This window comes from Triticum aestivum, chromosome 1A (assembly GCF_018294505.1).
Source record: "Triticum aestivum cultivar Chinese Spring chromosome 1A, IWGSC CS RefSeq v2.1, whole genome shotgun sequence".
Classification (NCBI taxonomy): Eukaryota; Viridiplantae; Streptophyta; class Magnoliopsida; order Poales; family Poaceae; genus Triticum; species Triticum aestivum.
The window spans coordinates 130,737,214-130,756,576 of NC_057794.1; the positions used below are offsets into that span (position 1 = coordinate 130,737,214).

The 19,363-nt window shown below is 44.4% G+C and overlaps 1 protein-coding gene across 1 annotated transcript; it reads left to right on the forward strand.

Moving 5' to 3' along the window:
- Positions 1 to 15,465: 15,465 nt before the first annotated feature.
- LOC123106975 (small polypeptide DEVIL 8) lies at positions 15,466 to 15,995 on the forward strand. The gene has a single exon (XM_044529023.1). The coding sequence runs from the start codon at positions 15,527 to 15,529 to the stop codon at positions 15,782 to 15,784; it is 258 nt and encodes an 85-aa protein (XP_044384958.1). The 5' UTR covers positions 15,466 to 15,526; the 3' UTR covers positions 15,785 to 15,995.
- Positions 15,996 to 19,363: the final 3,368 nt, after the last annotated feature.

Here is a 19,363-nt window from a genome sequence, read left to right on the forward strand (position 1 = left end):
TTGCAGATAATATTAGATGCGTATATAAATTTTTTTGTTTTCACTTACGTGTGTGTATGATCGCAACTCCACCGGAGTCTGCTAGTGTCCCTCTGGGATGGGGTACGGCGGAGTAATCATAGCAGGATGCAGGAGTGGATCACGAGGAGGAAGGAGGGCTGAAGATGGCCTCTCTCTTGTTTGTGTCCTTTTTGCTTGAGGTGGTTGCAGAGGCATTGCGATCCTGGTCTTGGTTTGCTCTCTTGTTTTGTGAAGCAATCCATGTACCTTATGTCCCGTACAATTCCTACTTGTAGCAGCAGCAGGATCAAACGGTGGTAGTGTGCATAGCACTCTCCTCCGTGTGTGTGTTCCTATTGGATTTGTCCTGGGATCCGATTTAGTTGCTTCGGTTTGGCATTGATGAGGCACACCAGGATAACCTCCAGAGTTACACGCAGGACTTGAGCTAACCCCCTCCTCCATCGGCGTGCTTGGGAGTCTGTTGGTGGATACAAAGAATCCGCGGGGGATTTCCGGCGTCACCCAAGTAGGTGGAGGCGCAAACTTGTGCGGATAGGGCTGTTACCCAGCATCTTGGGAGTCTCCATGTGTCTCGGGTGTCATCCATTTTTGGTCTGGAGCAGGTTCATAATGTTGTTGGTGTGTTTGAGGTGTGACCCATTGAGGGGGTGGTTCAATGCGTACAGGCTTTGCATTGTGTACTTGCTGCTGGGAACTTCTAAGCTTCTTCATGCGTCTCTCGTCTTGCTGACATAAAAGAAAAAAATGTCTATTAGCACACAAGTTAGATCTGCCTATACCTTTGTAACTGAACTTAGCATTATTCACAGCCTGAACTTCTCATATAAAAGTGGTGTTCATGTACATATTTTCCCCCTAGGAGAGCCATCACACTATCCACTGAGCTGAGCATCTGCCAATACTTTTTGTACCTGAACTGAGCACCCTTCACAGAATGAACCTCACATCTTGTTAATTATACACTATTTGATTACTTATATGTACCTGAACTGAGCACTCTCCACAACCTGAACTTCTTGTTTTGCAAAGGGGAAATATTGTCTACAGTTAAAAAACCTAAACCTTCATGCGTTTGAATGGTTGAACTACCAGTGCATACCAACCTGACCTTCATGTGAGATCACATGCATGTTCTATTTTCCTTTTTTTTGCACAGAACCAGATACATACCAACCTGAACTCTAGCACACTTACTAGTTGAACTTCACATGGCTTCTCCACATATGAATGTAAATGCAGGCAGATTTTATAGTGTTTGTAGCCTGGACTGAGGCTGACATACTACCTGAACTTCACATGCCTATAAGCAGGCAGATTTTACAATGTTGTTTTGTAGCCTGAACTGAGGCTCACACACTACCAGAACTTCACATGGCTGTAAGCAGGAAGATTTTAAAAAAGCTTTTGTAGCCTGCACTGATGCTCACACACCACCTGAACTTCACGTGGCTGTAAGAAAATAACAAACAAAAGGAAGAAGTTCAACCATACCCTGGCTAGAAGTTCGACCAACCTTTTCCCAGCAGCTGATAGGCCACCTTGAGAGCAATTTGTCGGAGAGCTAGGAGAGGAACCGCACGGCAATCCATGTCTTTAATAGGGCGCGAAGTTCACCTGCATAAAGCAAGAAGGTCAGGTAAGGGAAGATTGAAGGAGTTCGCAAGATTAGGGAGGAAATTCATATAGCGTTCTTAGATTTGAAGGCGCCACCGATGGGGCCTCCACCGCAGAGATGCTTCCTTGGGCGCGCTATTCGCCATAGGTTGCGCCTTGGCCGTCATGAGCATTGCTAAGCCGCCGGGCGGTGACGATGGACCGAGGAGGAGGCTTCCGTCACTCGCTCGCCCGCGCCGGCGGTCGGGCAGGAGGTGGAGTCGGAGGGGGCGGAGCTTGATCCGGTTGACCAGGATCTGGAGAAGGAGGGGAGGCGTTGGATTGGGCGGATTTTCACGGCGGAGGCCGGGGATCGAGGGGAGGAGCGGGGGGTTGGGGAGGGGCGGCTCGATCGGGATCGGGGTCCAAGTGGGATTCTGTCGGACCGGGCCGGCAGTTCCGGGAAGTTCGGGAACCTGTCTTCGGGCCCTATATAGGGCTGCCGTGATCCAAATAACTATTCTAATCCTGAGATTAGAATAGTGTTGTCCTAAATAAACACTATTCTGATCATGGGATCAGAATACTATTCTGATCATAACATGAACTTCCCGAATAACGCGCGTGACCATCCCCGAGTACTAGGTTGAACTTCAGCTAAAAGGTGTCCAAATAGGGCTTGTGATATACCGTTGGAAAGCTATGGACATCAGTATCATGACCCAAGTTAAATTTTTGGCAAAATGTAAGCGGTTTAAGAGCAGTTTTGAAAACCGTTTTTTCTTCATACAAAAAACGTGAATCGTATTTTCGATCGCATTTTTAAACCATTTATCGGAATGAGGCAAATAATATGGCATTGGAAAGCTGCTGAAAAACCGCTCCTTCCACATGTTGAAAGTTTTCTCTAATTCCCTACGGTTAAAGAGTAATTTGGAAAATCGTAGAATTTCGCAAATGGAACACCCGAGTTTGTATTTTCGATGCCATTTCTAAATGGCTAATCCAATTGAGGCAAATAATATGGCGTTGGAAAGCTTATTAAAATGCGCTATTTTTCATGTTAAAAGTTTTTTTTCTAATTTTGAATGGTTTAAAAGTAATTTAGAAAATGGTACAAGTTCCACCGAGTTCGTATTTTCGAGCTAATTTTTTAACCGTACGTCCAAATGCAGCAAATGATATGGCGTTGGAAAGCTTGAAGAAATGTGAAACTTTTTTGTATATATTGTTTCTCCTAATTCATTATAGTTTTATGTCAGTTTTGAAAATGGCTAAAAACGTTTTTTTGCCGTAATTTATACAAACTTTATCGGAATGGGGCAAATAAATTACCGCTGGAAAGCTACGGAAAATTCAAAACTTTTTCATGTTGATGGTTTTCTGTGATTCCTTGCCGTTTTCAAGTAATTTCGAAAATGGTGAGATCGTTTGTTTTGCCTTTATCGCGAAATAGATTCTTCGAAAATGCACCGCGTGAAGAACCTGAACTTCTCGGCATGTCTACTTGAACTTCACTCTGTTTTTCACGTGCTTTTTTTGCCTGTAGCTCTCCATCCACTGCTCGTAGCTCTCCATCCAGTCCCAGGAATTCAGCAAATAATATACCAATGGAAAACTGCGGTAAACACGCAACTTTCCCGTGTTGGTCATTTTTTCATACTTGCAACAATTTTAAAAGTTTTTCATCTGGAATTCATTCAGCGTAGTAGTTGAACTTCGTGCTGCTTTCACGTTGAACTTCTGTGACGTATTTTTGTTTGTATTTTCATCAGTGTTACACAAATGATATTCCTTTTGTACAAACTTCTCTTACAATATTTTTTAAACTTTCTCCGACCGAGGACTTGAACTTACACAAATGATATTCCTGTCGTTTTGAGTAAATTAGAAAATGGCGAGATCATGATTTCTGCGCTCATCGTGAACGGAAATGCACTGCGTGAAGTAGTTGAACTTCTGGGACAAGTCTGTTTGAACTTCACTCTATTTTTGACGTGTTGTTTTTTGCCCGTAACTCCCAAACCACTTACCAGAATTGAGCAAATGATATACCAATGGAAAGCTGATGAAAACTCGCAACTTTCCTGTGTTGATCGGTTTTTCATACTCGTGATGGTTCAAAAGAATTTTTTGAATACACAAAAAGTGTTCTAAACAGTATACATAAAACTTTTAAACCATCCATCGGAATATAGCATATTATATATAGTTGGAAAGCTTATGAATAGGAGCATCTTTTACATGTAGACAGACGTTACAAATTCATTGTTGTTTGAGAGCAGTTTTAAAAATGGCAAAAACAACATCATTTTTGCCTGTTTTTTATATGTAATTGAAGGTCGGACGTCTCGCAGTAGAGTTCTTGAACTTCACTGGGAGGAGCACGTGAACTTCTTGCAACAAACGTTTTAGGCTTTTAGTTTTACATTCTTATATTCTTATCTAAAATGCATTCCATGTAGTAGTTGGACTTCCAGCTGTTTTCACCTTGAACTTCTGTCACATGTTTTTGTTCAACCTCTTTCACAACATTTTTTTAACTTTCTCCGGTCGAAGACTTGAACTTCTAGGAACAAAAATTTTGGACTTTGCCTTTTATTCAATTTTTCTCATATGAAACACACCGTGTAGTATGCGAACTTCTGGCTATTATATATTTGACTAGCTCTCTTTGCTTTTTTTGCCTAACTCCTAAAGCACTCATCAAAATTGAGCATGTAAATCCCAGGTTTTTATAATCTCCAAACTTCTCTGTTTTTAAAATTTGAACTTCTTAGTTTTATTCTTATAAAAAATGATTTTTAAATAAACATCATACAACCTTTTTAAATTGAACTTCATACGTTAATTTTGCATAGAAACAAGAAGAATACGAGTTTGTTGTATACATCGAACTATTTGGTTTTTTATATGAAATTATTTATTTTCTTTCTAAATCGGTTTGCTCCAAAAAAATAAAAATGCAAAAAACGAAACTACCTTTTAGCAATGAATAAAATCTGAATTTTTGATAGACATCAAACCGCTAATTTTTTCAAATTTTGAACCTTTTTGTGTATTTTTAGAAATGGGAAAAATTGAAGTTTTTTTAATAAATGATGAGCTTCTTTGCTATTTCAAATTGATCTTCTTGGTTTATTCGTTAGTAACGGGAAAATTTCGAGTTTTTGTAATAAATATTGAACTGCTCCATTTTTAAAAATTGACCTTCTTGGTTTATTATTTAGTGACGAGGAAAATTTGAGTTTTTCATATACTTTGAACTACTCTATTGTTTTAAATTGAACTTCTTGGTTTTCTTTAATATGGACTTCTTGGTGTTATTCATTTGTAACGTAAAAAGTCCTAGTTTTGCAATACACGTCGAACCACTTAGTGCATGCGATGGCGAACTTCTTCACTGTGTTCATGGGCTCAGGTCCAGTAGTTGCACCAGGCTCGAGCGTCCCTTGCTACCTTGCGCGCACCGGCCGACTTGGCATCCATCATTCGCACCAGGGGCAGGATGCAGCCATGCTCCCCGAGCAGCCGCTTCATGTCCTTACTGCTACTGCCGAAGATCCTCTAGATGCAGCAACCACAAACCAAATCAACTTTCATTCATTCATCCATCATTTTCAAACCACTTTTCAGTATACCTCATAAAAGTGTTGTTCATCGCCTCCATAGTATTTTTCTCAAGTTTTGAGTTACTATTGTCATCCATTCTGCCCAAGCAGAACAAATTCACATTAATTTTTAAGCAAATCCAAACAAGTTCAGACCTTGGACAGCAAAATCTTATCAAAGAGAGAGAATGCTTTTTTGATCAATGATACTTTTTCGCTTCTGTTAGGCATCAGCAAATTACTTGTGTGAGTGTGTTCCATACATTTTTTGTGTTTCCTAACTTGTAGTAGCATCGCATGGCAAGCATCACTCGGCATCTCTCTGAATAAATTGTGTGCAAAAGGATGGACAGTATGCAATCAAAAGTACGGCCCTGGAATAAGAAGGATCTAGTCGTGCACATATTTGTCGTCTGCGAAGCAGTTCCGATGGGAACCGGGCGATGAACGTCTTGGGGTTGTGAAGTTGAACGGCCGGAGGTGACAGCGGTGAACGGCCTGAGTGCTGTGGTGGTGGGGCCCCACTGGCAGGAGGCTGTGTGTTGGCAGGGGCAGCCTCACTGCCGCCACAAATGAACACAGCGACGCCATGACGGAGCTCTGCCAGCCTTCTTCCTTGTCACCATGTCAGACCTCCGCCGTAGCCCCGAGCTCCGCCCTCACCCCGTCTCCACCAAAGCAGTGGATCTCTCTGACCTCCAGTCGATGTCGCGATGGCGGTTGGACGTGGGGTTGGCTGTGGCATATGGGGAAGAAGCACAAAGGAGAGGGTCTGGCGTGGCGGCTGGAACGACGGTTGGGGCCCTGGCTGCGGTGCCGGGATCCGGCGGCAGGGGCCCTAGCAGCGGCGGCAGGGACTGGTGGTTGGGGAGGCAAATCTGTTGGGTGGGATGGGGGCGCACGGTTGCCGGCGAGCGCGCGGGCGAGGCGACGACTCCGGCGGCCGGCGAGCGTGTCGGCGAGGCGGCGGCTCCTGCGCTGGTTTGATGGGGGTGTGGTGGGGATTGGGGACAGGGCGGTTGGGGACGGGGCGGCGGGCAGGAGATGCGGGAGCTGCGGGATCGGGGGAGGTGGGGTGGGCTTTTTTCCCATCTTTTTTGTGGTTGCCCAGTTCGGGAGTTCGGGAACAGCCTCATCTGGCCTATATAGGGGTTGTGATACAAATAGTTATTCTAATTACGATATTGATGTACACACGACATGGTATGGCCGATGTGCAGCCGACGCAGACTCTACACCGTGAGATTGACATGAATCTAATTAACAAACGGCCTGATGGGCAACGTCGTCTGAGTATCGTCTGAAAGCATCGGCTGCATAGCAATGCTCTTCTAATTATGTGATCCAAATATACATTAAGGACAATATAACCGCACCTAAACCGATCCCTCTCAGCGATTAGCATTTTTGGCCGTTCGATTTTCCGATCTGGGACTTCCTGGCCGTCCGATTTCGTGGCTGGGGCGATCTTTCCGCAGTCTGTGTTAACTCGACCCGGTTGTCCTGTGGGCTACTGCTCCGCGGGCCGAAACCAACGCGTGCATTGGGCGCTTGGCGAGCCGGCGGACCATTCAAAGGAGGGACAGCGACCGCGTGGACAGTGTGGGCTTTACTCGCCAGCCCAACCGAGCGAAATTGAGCCACTTCCCTGCCCTCTCACGCCTCCATCCTCCTGGTCCGTTGGATCTTGATTTCTGGTCGTCATCTACCGTTGAATCCTCGTTTCAGTCGAAGCTTTCGCGACCTGGGATGGCTGTCCGTTAAACTGCTACTCCCGTAGAAAAATCTAAGGTTTCTGGTTAACTGGGCCATCTATCCAGCCCATTTAGCCTGGAGCCCTAAAAAAACACCTCAACCACTCGCCGCAGAAAAAAAGAGAGGACAAATTGCTCGCTCCCCTCCCCGACCTCTCCTCTCCCTCGCGACCTGGAAGAAAAAGTAAATCACCGCATGGCCTCTCCATTACCATCCGCATCCCCCTGTTTCATCTTTATCTCACGATCTTTGAGGCGAGACCCTAGACATACTTTTGCGGCGGCACCGCCCTTGCAACGCGCGTCCGTGCGACCGCAGCAGCCATGCCCGGCGAGCCCAATCTCGGCAAGTACATCGCCTGCATCATGTACCTGAAGTCGTAGGACGACAGGAGCCATCGCAGGCCGGGTTGAGGGGGCTGAAGAGCGGTTGACCCGCGCTCATCGTGCACCTCTTCCGATCTCTCTCCTCTCGTGAGCCCTGGGCTGAGGAGGGATTCGTCGCTGCCGGAGGGGGTCGATAGGGAGTAATCACTCTCCATGGCGGATGATGTGCGCCCCTCGCAGGTGGGGCTTATTGGATGGTTTCCTCTCTGTTTCCATCCTTCGCTGCCTCGGTACAGGTACGAGATTATGTACTACAAATCTTTCATGGATTCGATGATTTTAAGGTCTGGTCTCCCAATTTTCCCTGGAATTTCTTAGAAAGAATGGTGATGTGTACCACGAATCTGATGTATTGTTGATTATGTTTATTTTTGGGTTCGCGAGAATAAGGTTGGGAACATAATCTTCGCATTTCACATGAAGGAAATTGAAGCCTTAGCAGGTTGACATGGATCATGCGAAGAGCTTCTCCTGATGTGGCGGCCTTGTGTGATTATTGATTGCCAATCATTGTTTGTCGCCCAATATGACTGGTTTCAATCCTTTATTCTTTGTTTTTCTACATCCCTAGGTTCCCAACTCTTGCTCATCTGCTCCTTCCGGCTCAGCGTCTTTGGCGCAAATAGGAATCAGCAATGATTATATTGTTAGCTCGACCACCAGCTAGTCATGGTAGTTATATCAAGTGCTTTGCAAAACCCCTGTAAGGAGATGGTGCTTTGCAAAATTCAAGTTTGTCTTTCTGATGCTACACTTCCAATGATACTAATATTTTTGTCACACTATACTACAGAAGTGCAGCAAAATCATCCATCTACTCAACGTGTGATACAAGATGATCTAAGATGCTTGCACTGCCAATTTATTATGCATATTGTGGTGAAAGTTTATTATGCATATTGTGGTGAAAGTTTATTATGCATATTGTGGTGAAAGTTTGTTTCTCTGAACTCCTTATATGTCAAATAAACTATGTTCTCTTATGGAGCAACTCTAAATTGTGTTATCTGGACCCTGTTTCTGTATTGATTACTTTGGCTGACTGCTTTACCATTTAAGACATTATGTTGCTTCACTGTGAGCAAGTTGTCTTGCGTGTTCTACTTGAGCGATTATTTCACTACCTACTACAATTTGATAGTGCGTTTGGACATGATTTTTCTCTTAACAAATGTCCTTATTGTAGGTCATATGTAATTAACCAGAGAAGAGCACCTCAAATCTGAGTTAGCACACATTTAATGCAACTGATTTGATTGTGCATTCTATGATGATATTTAGCTTAAGAAACTTTTGCTTCTTATTGTAGATCATATGGAATTCTTCAACCGTAGAATAACACCTGAAATCTGAGTTAGCATACATTCAATCTGGCAGGCAAACAAATCTGAAGAAAGCAAGAAACGGTCAATATAAGTGATACTGACTTTTTACAGTCCATCAGGAATCTTTGGAATTGTTCATCTCCAGTTTCTATAAATAAGGCGACATGTTTTTATTAAAAACGTTCCTTTAGACCATCCAGATATGAAGTATTTTTATCGAATTGATCAGATTACCGCTTTCTTTGATCAAACTCATGTAACCTCTATTTTTGCATGTTCATGGCGAATACTATAGGCATGTTGAGAACTTATGCTACTCTGCTAAGTGATGCCTCGTTTTTTTAATTGATACAATTTTGAGATGGAAAATTGTGGCACTGGTAAACATAACATTTCTTTCTAATTCAGTCATCAAGTACTTGATATATTTATGGACTCTTGCTAGCTGCTACCATTATATTACAAAACAGACACGTGCAACAACACACCATCTTGGGTAGGTGCCTATGCTAATTTCTGTCAGTTTGATTTGTATTTTGTGATTTTGTTTAGTTAGAGCTTGAATCAAAAAATGATAGTAGATTATGTGAATGATTTCCTTCAGATATAGTCCTTTTTAAGATTCAGTATGTTACACATGTTACCAGCTAGCACATCGACCATTTTGGTACATCAACTGTTGGATGAGAAATCTACGCTATATATATCTGGTTTGCATTGCTTATATTTTATTCCAAATATTACCAGACACGTATGTTCCCAAATAATGACATTGTTTAAAAAAATTGCATTGTTCTTCAAAACTAAATAATTGTTATGTTCTTTATAATGAAATAGACACGTGGAAATATTTGTTGAAACCACTACCATCCCATTGTGCATCATTAGGTTCCTCATGGAGAAAATGTGTACACGACAAGAAATCAGATAATATCTTTTTTTCTAGGTAAGGGTAAATCAAAGAACGTCTAAAAAATAAAGATAAGATATCAGGGAAGAGACAAGATTTGAGCTAGGGTCCATGGGACAATACAAAAAACCATGTTCCATAATAAGCCCAATGAATATGATGGGACATTCATACTGCACTCTCACGTTGAAAAGAAACTTGAACTCCATGTTTCAGAAAATATTCTAACACTATAATAAAACATTCAAAATCGACGGGCGCGGCAACGCGCGCCATCGATGATCTAGTGTGTGTGTGTGTCTCTCTCTCTCTCTCTCTCTCTCTCTATATATATATATATATATATATATATATATATATGAAGGGGGCACCTCTAGAACACACAACAAACATTGTTAGCCATGTGCGGCGCCCCCCCTCCATAGTTTACGCCTCCGGTCATATTCACGTAGTGCTTAGGTGAAGCCCTGCGCGATCACTTCACCATCACCGTCACCACTCTGTCGTGCTGACGAAACTCTCCCTCGACACTTTGTTGATCAAGAGTTCAAGGGACATCATCGAGCTGAACTTGTGCAAAACTCGGAGGTGCCGTACGTTCGATGCTTGATCGGTCGGAACGAGAAGAAGTTCGACTACATCAACTGTGTTGTCAAACGCTTCCGCTTTCGGTCTACGAGGGTACGTGGACACACTCTCCCCTTCTCGTTACTATGCATCTCCTAGATAGATCTTGCGTGAGTGTAAGAAATTTTTGAAATTGCATGCTACGTTCCCCAACAACATGTTGCCTACCTCTACCGCTTTCTGTCTTCCCGTCATCCCCCTACTCACTCACTGACACCGCTCCTTATCATCATGCTCTTTTGTCTCTCGACATCTCCCACGTAGAGCAAGTCTACCATAGTTGCCATATGTGTGGTCGCCATATGGCATATGTCGCGCACTCCATATTCATTTGAAGGTTGTCGTGGTCGTGTACAAACACAAAGTCACCATATTGTGTCCTTCATATATTTTCTATTTATTTGTTCTTTTCTTTTCTTAAATTGCTTCAAATTTTCTATGTTCAATTTAGGTACATTTAATCATACCAGACCAGTTCAAATCATCAACAAAACCGATAAACTTATATTAGTGGCCTAAAGTCATCGCATTACATATTTTTTGCGACTTCAATTGTCGTTAAACGACATTTTCAAATGTGCAATGTCGCTATTCAACATTGCTATGCACTACTACCTATGGTACCACCACCTCCGATGTCGTCTAGTCGTCATCCTTGTCCTCTCTAAGAGACTGTCCAAGAAGGCATTGGAGTCGTACCCATGAGTGGCTGCCACGAGCCACAACTGCTCCTCGTCGGTGGCTGCGGGAAAAAATCCCGATGGATGCTCTCCACATCATGGTGGCTTGCGTGCGCTTAGAGGGCGGAGGGCCGCAACATGGCGACGACCGGGTCCTCGGGCTTCCTCTCGGGCTTGGGGACAAGGAGATGGTGGGAGTAACAGGGCCAGTTGGTGGGTACAAGGTCATTAACAGTTATGATGGCGCCCGAGGCGCTAGACCGACGTCGCCCACTACCATGTGGAATGGCAGATCCCCCGCGACCATCATCACTAGCCGCTATGGGGGGAAGAAGTGATGGCTACCGCTTCTCGTGCACCATGTGGGGAATTCGCATACCATCAATGCGCCATGATTGGGATGGGTGGTTCAGCCAATAGGTTGTGTCCCTCCATCGCGGTGGCGTTGTGACGGAGAGGGGAGAAGGTAGCTAAGGGAGGAGACGTTAAGGAAGGGTGAGGCGGCGGCTAGGGTTGGGACGCTTCACTATCAGGCTTTTATAGCATAGGATGATGTCGCATGGCGTCCATCTAAACAGCCACCTCATGAATCCGAGGGAGCGGCTGTGTCATTAATGGGAGGATGGTTTGCGGTCATGTTACTCCAATTGCCGGTGATTATTACATGTGGGTGTATGGTCGACGTGTTACTTAAAATCCCGGCACCGGTGCGAGAAGGAAGAAGCTGAAACTTCCCTCCATGGTGGCAGTTGGATTTGGAGCGAGCTCCTAACGAGACCTCTAGAGTAGAATAGAGTCAGAGTTGACCATACCGACAAGCTGAGAAATAGCATTGCCAGTGGCTGCTGGAGATACAGATCCTGGTGCATGCCCGAGACAAACGTTCACTTGCCGATAGGGAGTGGAAAACTACAAGCACATGACTCTGGAGCAATTTACAACGAAGTGCATGCTACCACTAAATGTTGCAACAATCATGGGAAGTACGGTAGAGGAAGAATACTAAGACGCATGGCTAGTGTCGAATTGTAGTGTGCCTAAACACACAAAATGCTCGGCCCTAGGCCCGCCACCGATGACCGGAGATGATCCCGCCTGGACCATCACTCCAGCGCATGCTTGTCCACTATGGGCGTCAACTATCGTGGGGATTTCATGATAATGTTCAGGATTCAAGGATTTTACTGAGCCAAGACACACCTAGAAGATCTAGGTATGGGATTTCACACAGTTGAAGTTTTACTTAGGTTTGGGCCCCTGTTCTAGGGGTAATACCCTACTCCTGCCTGGATGTTTTCCCTCTTGTGTGAGCCGAGTGATCAAAAAGGATTTGTCCAACCTATAGACTTGAGTGAACTTGTCTAGGTTTCACGCCCTTCTCACCATATATACGGTTAGAAGGTGGAGTTACATGAGCTATTATGAGTCGTGATGTAATAACGATCATAATGATGGGAGTAATAACGATCATAATGATGGTAGTTACTCGTGTCATTATCAGGTCATCACAAGAATCATCTTAATGGTGTCGCGGGTAACGTCCGTCTTGATTGACCATGTCTTGGTCCACTCAGATGGACGTTATTTAGTCGGATGGGCTTTATGGTGTTCAGCTAATGGACTTTATCAAGGCAGACCCAACCGAGTGATTCTCCTCATGAAGACTAGGATTGTGGGCCTAGCTGGGCTAAATCCTTGTCATGGGCCTACCCGGGGATCCTGTCGTGAGCTTGTGTGTACCTTTTAAAAACTTGGTTATGTACTATCATTTGAATGTTGTTTGACGTTGCCAACATGAGTTTATCTATAAAGTCGAACATATGCCTATTCTTTAAAATAAATTATATAAAAACAATACTCATATTTTATTTTTCCTACTTTGCGAGGAAGAATGAACATCCGTTCTAGAAAAGAAATACTCGCATGGACTCAAACAATGATGTTGTTCTCATAGTGTAGAAAATAAGGGTTTCTAATTAAGGATATTTACACCAAGAAGATCATTCAGCTGCCTAAACTATATTAATATTGCTCTGCATCATACATTTCCAGTATGAACTCTGTACAATACTACAATCCTGTGTGCATCCCCTCCCCTCGCGTCGCCTCCCTTGGGCGACGCCAGGGGCCCCCCAACCCTAGCGCCGTAGGCCACCCCTCGCGCCTCCTCTTGCTGCCGCTGCCGCTGGCATGGGCCGCGGTGGCGGCGGGCCCGGCGACGAAGGCACCTGGGCGGGCGGAGGCTGCAGGATTCCATCTGAGGCGGCACGGGCGGCACCTCTCATGGAAGTCCGAGGGCGGCGACCCTATGCCACGCGGTAGTCGTCGCAGTTCCATGGTCGGCGGAGCGGCGGCCCTGAGATGGACGGCGGCGGTGGCAGCGCCCCATCTGGCGGGGTTGGCTGATCTGTGCGAAGATGATGACGGCAGTGGCTGCGGATCCAACGTCCCGATCGGATCCGCCGCGGGGTGGCCTTGCGCCGACCGGCGGCGCGTGGAGGGATCGATAAGGAGATGACGAATCTCCGCCGGAGTACCAACGGCGGTGTACGTCTTCGTGGTGAGGCTTCGCTCTGTTCCAGCCAGCCGAGAGAGATTGGGACTACGTGGTTTCCGGTGAAAATTGCGCCTAACTGCGGTCTTAGCGGACGATGGCGGTGTCTCGGATGTCGTTCCCTTCTCGAGGCGTCGTCGTTGCAGGTCACGTCAACCTGATCCGGATGTTCCTAGGGAAACCCTAGATCTGGGTCTACCGGATCGGACGATGACGACGCTTTCGGTGTCGTTCTCCCTCCTGAGGGCATTGTTTTGGAGCAAGTGTTGGCTGGAGGGGACAAGAGGAAGGACGATGTTTCATCTTGCCCATTTATAGTGGCGGATCTCGGCCGCTTGGCGCAGTGGAGACTCGGCGCCCGATGAGCGAAGATGGACTCGCGTAGGATGGTGGCGTTGTCAGGCATCGTGGTGGCGTCGACGACAGGTAGGCCGAGCAAGGTAGATGCAACAGTACATCACTGATGATGGATTGGTGGCAGGTAGCTGCGGCAGCCTCATACCCGGCAGGCGTCCTGGTTGAGGAGTGCGCCGGACTGGTGAGTGCCCCATACCCGGCAGGCGTCCTGGTTGGGATCTCAGGTCTTAGATGTTAGGTTTGGCTGCAAGGTCTGTTTGGTACTAGGTCCAGACTATCAACATCCCTTCATCATTTGGATATGAGTAGCGACACTTTTGTTGCCTAGACGGTGGCTTCAGTCTTACTATTGTATGACTTTGTAAAAATCTTGTGTGAATAATTAATAAAGCGGCTGCATGCATCGTCTAGATGCAGAGGCCGGGGTCCTTCATTTCTAAAAAAATAAAAAATAAATCCTGCATCAATCATAATCTGGCCATTCAATCCAAGGTGATGGAGTAGTGCCGTACGACTGTCTGTACAAAAACTCATTGTACATATAGCAATGCTCAAACTATATACTACCTTCGCCTTAAAAAGTTTATCTTAAATTTATCAAGATGGATGTATCTGACACTAAAACGTATCTAAATACATCTATATCTCTAAGAAAAGTTTTTTGGGGCGGAGGAGTAGTAGCAAACACAAATCAGGAGCGAGATACTCCTACAAGAGACTAAATTCCTGCTACCTCCTGCGACACATGCAAGAGTTACATTTTTCAATAAAGGGCATTTCATTGAATTGAGTTATCAAGATGATACAGTCGCATCAAAAAAACGTCCAGCCTCTGCATAATCAGATGCACACAGCCAACAAATCCATGGTCTGATAAAACAACAAAATGAAACAGAGCTAAAAAGAATCATAAATCCAGCCTATTATTAACAAAAAAAAAACATGTAATAGTACCATTGCTTACTTTTGATTAAGACCACCTTCACAGCACCCATAATTGAGGGACAGAGCGCCTATGTGTTCCAAATCTTTTTCTATTTTAATCACCTCCAGGCTGTAGATCATACGCCGCAACAGCATCATGTTTTCAACTTAAGTGGTGATTGGTGATGTGACCATATTTTTCTTTCAATATGCATGACCCTGCATCAGATCCGAGTCAGGCACCCTGTTTTTCTACTCTATCCACGTACTTGAGCTAGCCGAACGTCACCATTAGCTAGCGCACTAATCAATAATCATCTGTACTACAGACATATTAGTGCCGAGTGCAGACAAACGTCTCCAAATCATTGCAGTAATGTAATAGAATCATAAATTCCAACTGACAGAAGCATCCATAAATTAGTGATGAGAAGAAACAAAAGATGTACTATGTCACAAGTAATATAATCATACTTTTTTGAGTTTATAAATCATACTTAAACAACACCAAGAAGAACAAACAAGTCCGTCTAGTGTTCTCAATCCGTTGGTTAGGGGGCTGGACGGATTAGAGAAACTAAACCGAGGGTGGGGTAGAACCGTCATTACACCTATCAATGTCGGCTTACAATAACGAGCCGTCGTAATCGTGTGGGTTCGGCTCGGGCCATATAAAACACAGGCCCCTCTCCAGGTTCGCCACACCACGCTATATCCTCTGCTCTACTACTACAGTTGTTCTCCCGTGACAAGTTCGTTTTCTCCTTCGAAATCGCATCCATGGAACTGGCCGCTTCAGCTTCGGTGTCCGTCTGCTCGGCGTACCACCACCTCTCAACGCCGGCTGAGGCCAACGACGACAGCACGCGGTCCCAACCGCAGCTGCAGCGCCGGAGGAAACAGGCCGCTGGCAGTGGCATCGGTGGGCTCCGGTCCCGGTGCCATGCTGTTCTGAAGCAGCAGAGGACGAGGCTGTACATCCTCCGGCGGTGTGTCTCGATGCTGCTGTGCTGGAACGAGCACGACATGTCCGACTGAGCTCACACGAAGGCCCGGTGGTTTTTGTGCGGGCTGGGTCAGGGCCGGGCCTGTAGACCGGCTCGGTCTGTAGGAAGGAATGGTAGAGTGTTTGGTGTATCATATTCCATACTTGTTTATTAACAATTGTCATGACATGAGTTTTTTTTTTAATCTGATGATGTGTAAGTGAATGGGAAATGTGATGACATGTGATAGAATTGGTTGCTTATACCAGTACAACTTCTGGTCTTGGATGGAATTGGTTATCTTTACCGTCAACCGTTAGGCCTTCTTCTTTTGTTCGCATAAATTTTGCAGGGATTCAGAAGGATATGAATTTTGTAGGAAAATTCCTTTGAACCCTTTGATTCATGGGAATGGATTCCTAGGATAGGAAGCAATCATTCGCATATCAAAGGAAAAATATATTAGCCTAGACCCAATAAAGAAATTGGTATCACATGACTCAATAATATTTTTCTTTTTTATAGGAAGTGAGATGCATGTTATCACACTATTTTTCTACTCCCATGGTATTCCTATCATATGTATCAAATGAGGCATTTTTTCTGTTTCATCTCCCCCATTACTGCCCCCCTTCCCCGCACATGAATTGCACGCTAAAAACTAAAGAAAACCCTCAGTAAAAATTCTGGAAAAAAATGCATGCTCTTGTGAGCCTTAGTCATCCTCTCTCTTTCCTGCGCTACTGCTCGAAGTGCCATCTCCGCCACCCCGTAGCAGGAGACGGTTCTGAAGGTGGAGAATCGGAATTAGACTCTGCATTCCTGACCGTCTTCCCTAACTCCTCTCCTAAATAAGGCGTCCAGGACTTGAACTTAAAACTCGGGTTTATAGCAATTTGGCTCGAGAGAGAGAGGAAGGAGGGGGTGGACCCTGTGGAGGCAAAGGAGCGATAGACGGAGCCGCCGGACGAGGAAGTGTCCGTCGAGGCCAATCCAGCATCATCCGATTATGTGTGCTCTGGCTTTGTCCTCTTTGAATTTTCTTTCCTGGTGGCAACAGCCAAACGAGAGTACTGTATAGGCGGTGGTCGCGACCGTAAGCACTCTTTCCTCTCACTTCCGTCTCACATTGGGTCCTTCCCGTATATCTTTTCTCATATATCTGTCATTGAAGTAGAGTGTATCATGATGGGTAAGGACGCACGCGGCTCCAAATTTATTAGAGGCACTGCGAATAGGTAAGGGTGAGTGCAACAACGGTCGTTCATGGCTAACATGCTGCATACATGGGTGACGAGGTTGGGCTTGGCATAGGCATCGACAATCATAGTGTTGATGCAAATGTTACATGACAAGGAGCAGTTCGATGTGTATGCAGGCATGATGAGCAATGGCACCAGTTGGAGGAGAAGATGGAGGAGGAGGTTGTGTGGATGCATCGGGCATGTATGATGCATGGTTGTGTGCATATTCGGATGTGCTAGCTCAAGGTGGTTTTCTATTGTCCTTTTGGGCAGGTTGAAGATAGGATAAGAAATTATGTAGTCGGGGTAGTTAGATTGATAGTTAAGCATGTTGGTGCTAAGCTTTACCTCTTTTTATGGTCAAGAGCAGACAATGCTTAGTTGCATGCTAGATTGCAAATCGAACTCAATAAGAACCAATTTGAATTACATTTTTTTTGTTTAGCTTTGGCCAAATCCTGGTCTGGTACGTCTTTGATTAATAGATATTAGAGTTGCCTTCATGTTTCAACTTGTTTCATTGTCCCTTGCCTTAAATTTTTCATTCTCACTTGTAAACTAATTCATATATCTAATGATAATACAGATAAGAGAAGGGATACATGTCAAGTTACACTTCTTCATCTTGTAGCACATTAAAAAAGAAGGGAAACTTGGGAGTTCTCCTGTGTGACTTTTCAGTTATAATTATAGTGTGTTGCTCCTTCACATGTTATTCAACTTTTTGATATCCTTGTGTTTCAACTCTTGCTTACTAGTTTACATGTTTTTTGTGAAGGAAGCACTAGCTTCATTTGAGCATATGTATTTATTTGCTTGATGGAAATCATTTTTTATTTTTATGTTATGTTTTGTCCTCAGTTTGTGCATCTTTTCTAGTTTTACTTTCAATAAGTTTGGACACTACGAACCAACCTATGGCTAGATGGTTAAGAGAACAATGATATCCCCATCCCACCAGGGTTCAAGTCATAAACTTGACATTGGTGCTCGTATTATTCCTGGATTTATTCCAGGCTTCCGGCGATATTTGTTCAGTGGGAGAAGACGTTCCACCGACAGCGAGGCGCGTATGGTGACTTCATAGAAGATCAAGATGTTATGCTGGCTCAGCCTCTTGAAGGTGCTCATAGGGATAGGATGTGCGTATGTGTGTTTATAGGGATAGGGGCGAATATATGCTCGTGTATGTGAGCAACTTCGATTAGCCCGTGCTTACAAACCATGGAGCCATTTGGTGTGGTGGTTGCTCATCGTAAATTGGTGCTGAGTCCGAGACTGGATTATGCAATAGCGCGGCATCTCCTATTTGGCGCTTTAGGCACCCGTTATAGACCATTTCGCCTGAAGCACACGTCCCTCCTGCGAGCTGGGCTGGCCCGTTTCACTTTTTTTTAACGAAAAAAATGAGCGCACCATGGAGAATCGAACCCAAGATCTCACATACTCTAACCCAGGATCTCACATACTCTACAAACAGCACTGACCACCCAACCACAAAAAGCCTGAGCGGATAACTTCTCCCTTTCCTTCCTCTTATACTTTCTTTTCTTTTCCTTTTTATTTTCTTTTTTCCTTTTTTCCTTTTCTTTTTCGATTTTTCCTTTTATCAAATTTTGTGAACTTTTTTTCTGAAATCAATGAAAATTGTAGTTTTTTCAGAATTGATGAACTTCTTTTCAAAGTTGATGAACTTTTTTCATAATTGTTGAATTTTTAAAAAATTCAATGAACCTTGTTTTAAATTGATGAATTTTTTTCAAATTTGTGAACTTTTTCCAAAATTGATGAACTTTTTTCATAATCGATGAACTTTTTCAAATTTGATGAGCTTTAAAAAAATAGATGAACTTTTTTCAAATTTGTGAACTTTTTTACATGATCGTGAACTTTGTTTTGACATCTGTGAACTATCAAACTTTTGCTTCAAATTGAAAGAAAATCACGTTTTGTGCAATAAATAGCGCGTATACTATTGTTCTTATATGAGCGATGTACATAGTGACTAGCTTGTAGTAGCTCGAGTGGTAGCCTGACGAGTACAGGCGTGCGACGGCATGGATGGGCTCGATTCCGCGTGCAAACACTTTTTGGGGAGTTGTTTTGCTCTGCTATGCGCGTTCATGGGCCAGCCCAGAAGACGCTGCCGCGAGCGGCCATTACGTTCTGCGGCGCTGAAGGCGTAGCGGCGCGTTCATGGGCCAACCCAGACCTAAATGGCGCTCACTCGCTCCTTCTGCCTGCAACTGTCCTTTTTTAACCGCTCGCTCCTCTTAGTGAACGACCAGAAGAAAAAAATGGATTTTCCTTCGGAAATAAAATCAGATACTAGTTCTTTTACGATTTTGAAAAAGTTCATGAACTAAAAAAATATTGAGGACATAATT

What these genes read in the sequence shown, in the direction of transcription:
- LOC123106975 (XM_044529023.1), top strand. Translation starts at nt 15,527, where the DNA reads ATGGAACTGGCCGCTTCAGCTTCGGTGTCCGTCTGCTCGGCGTACCAC.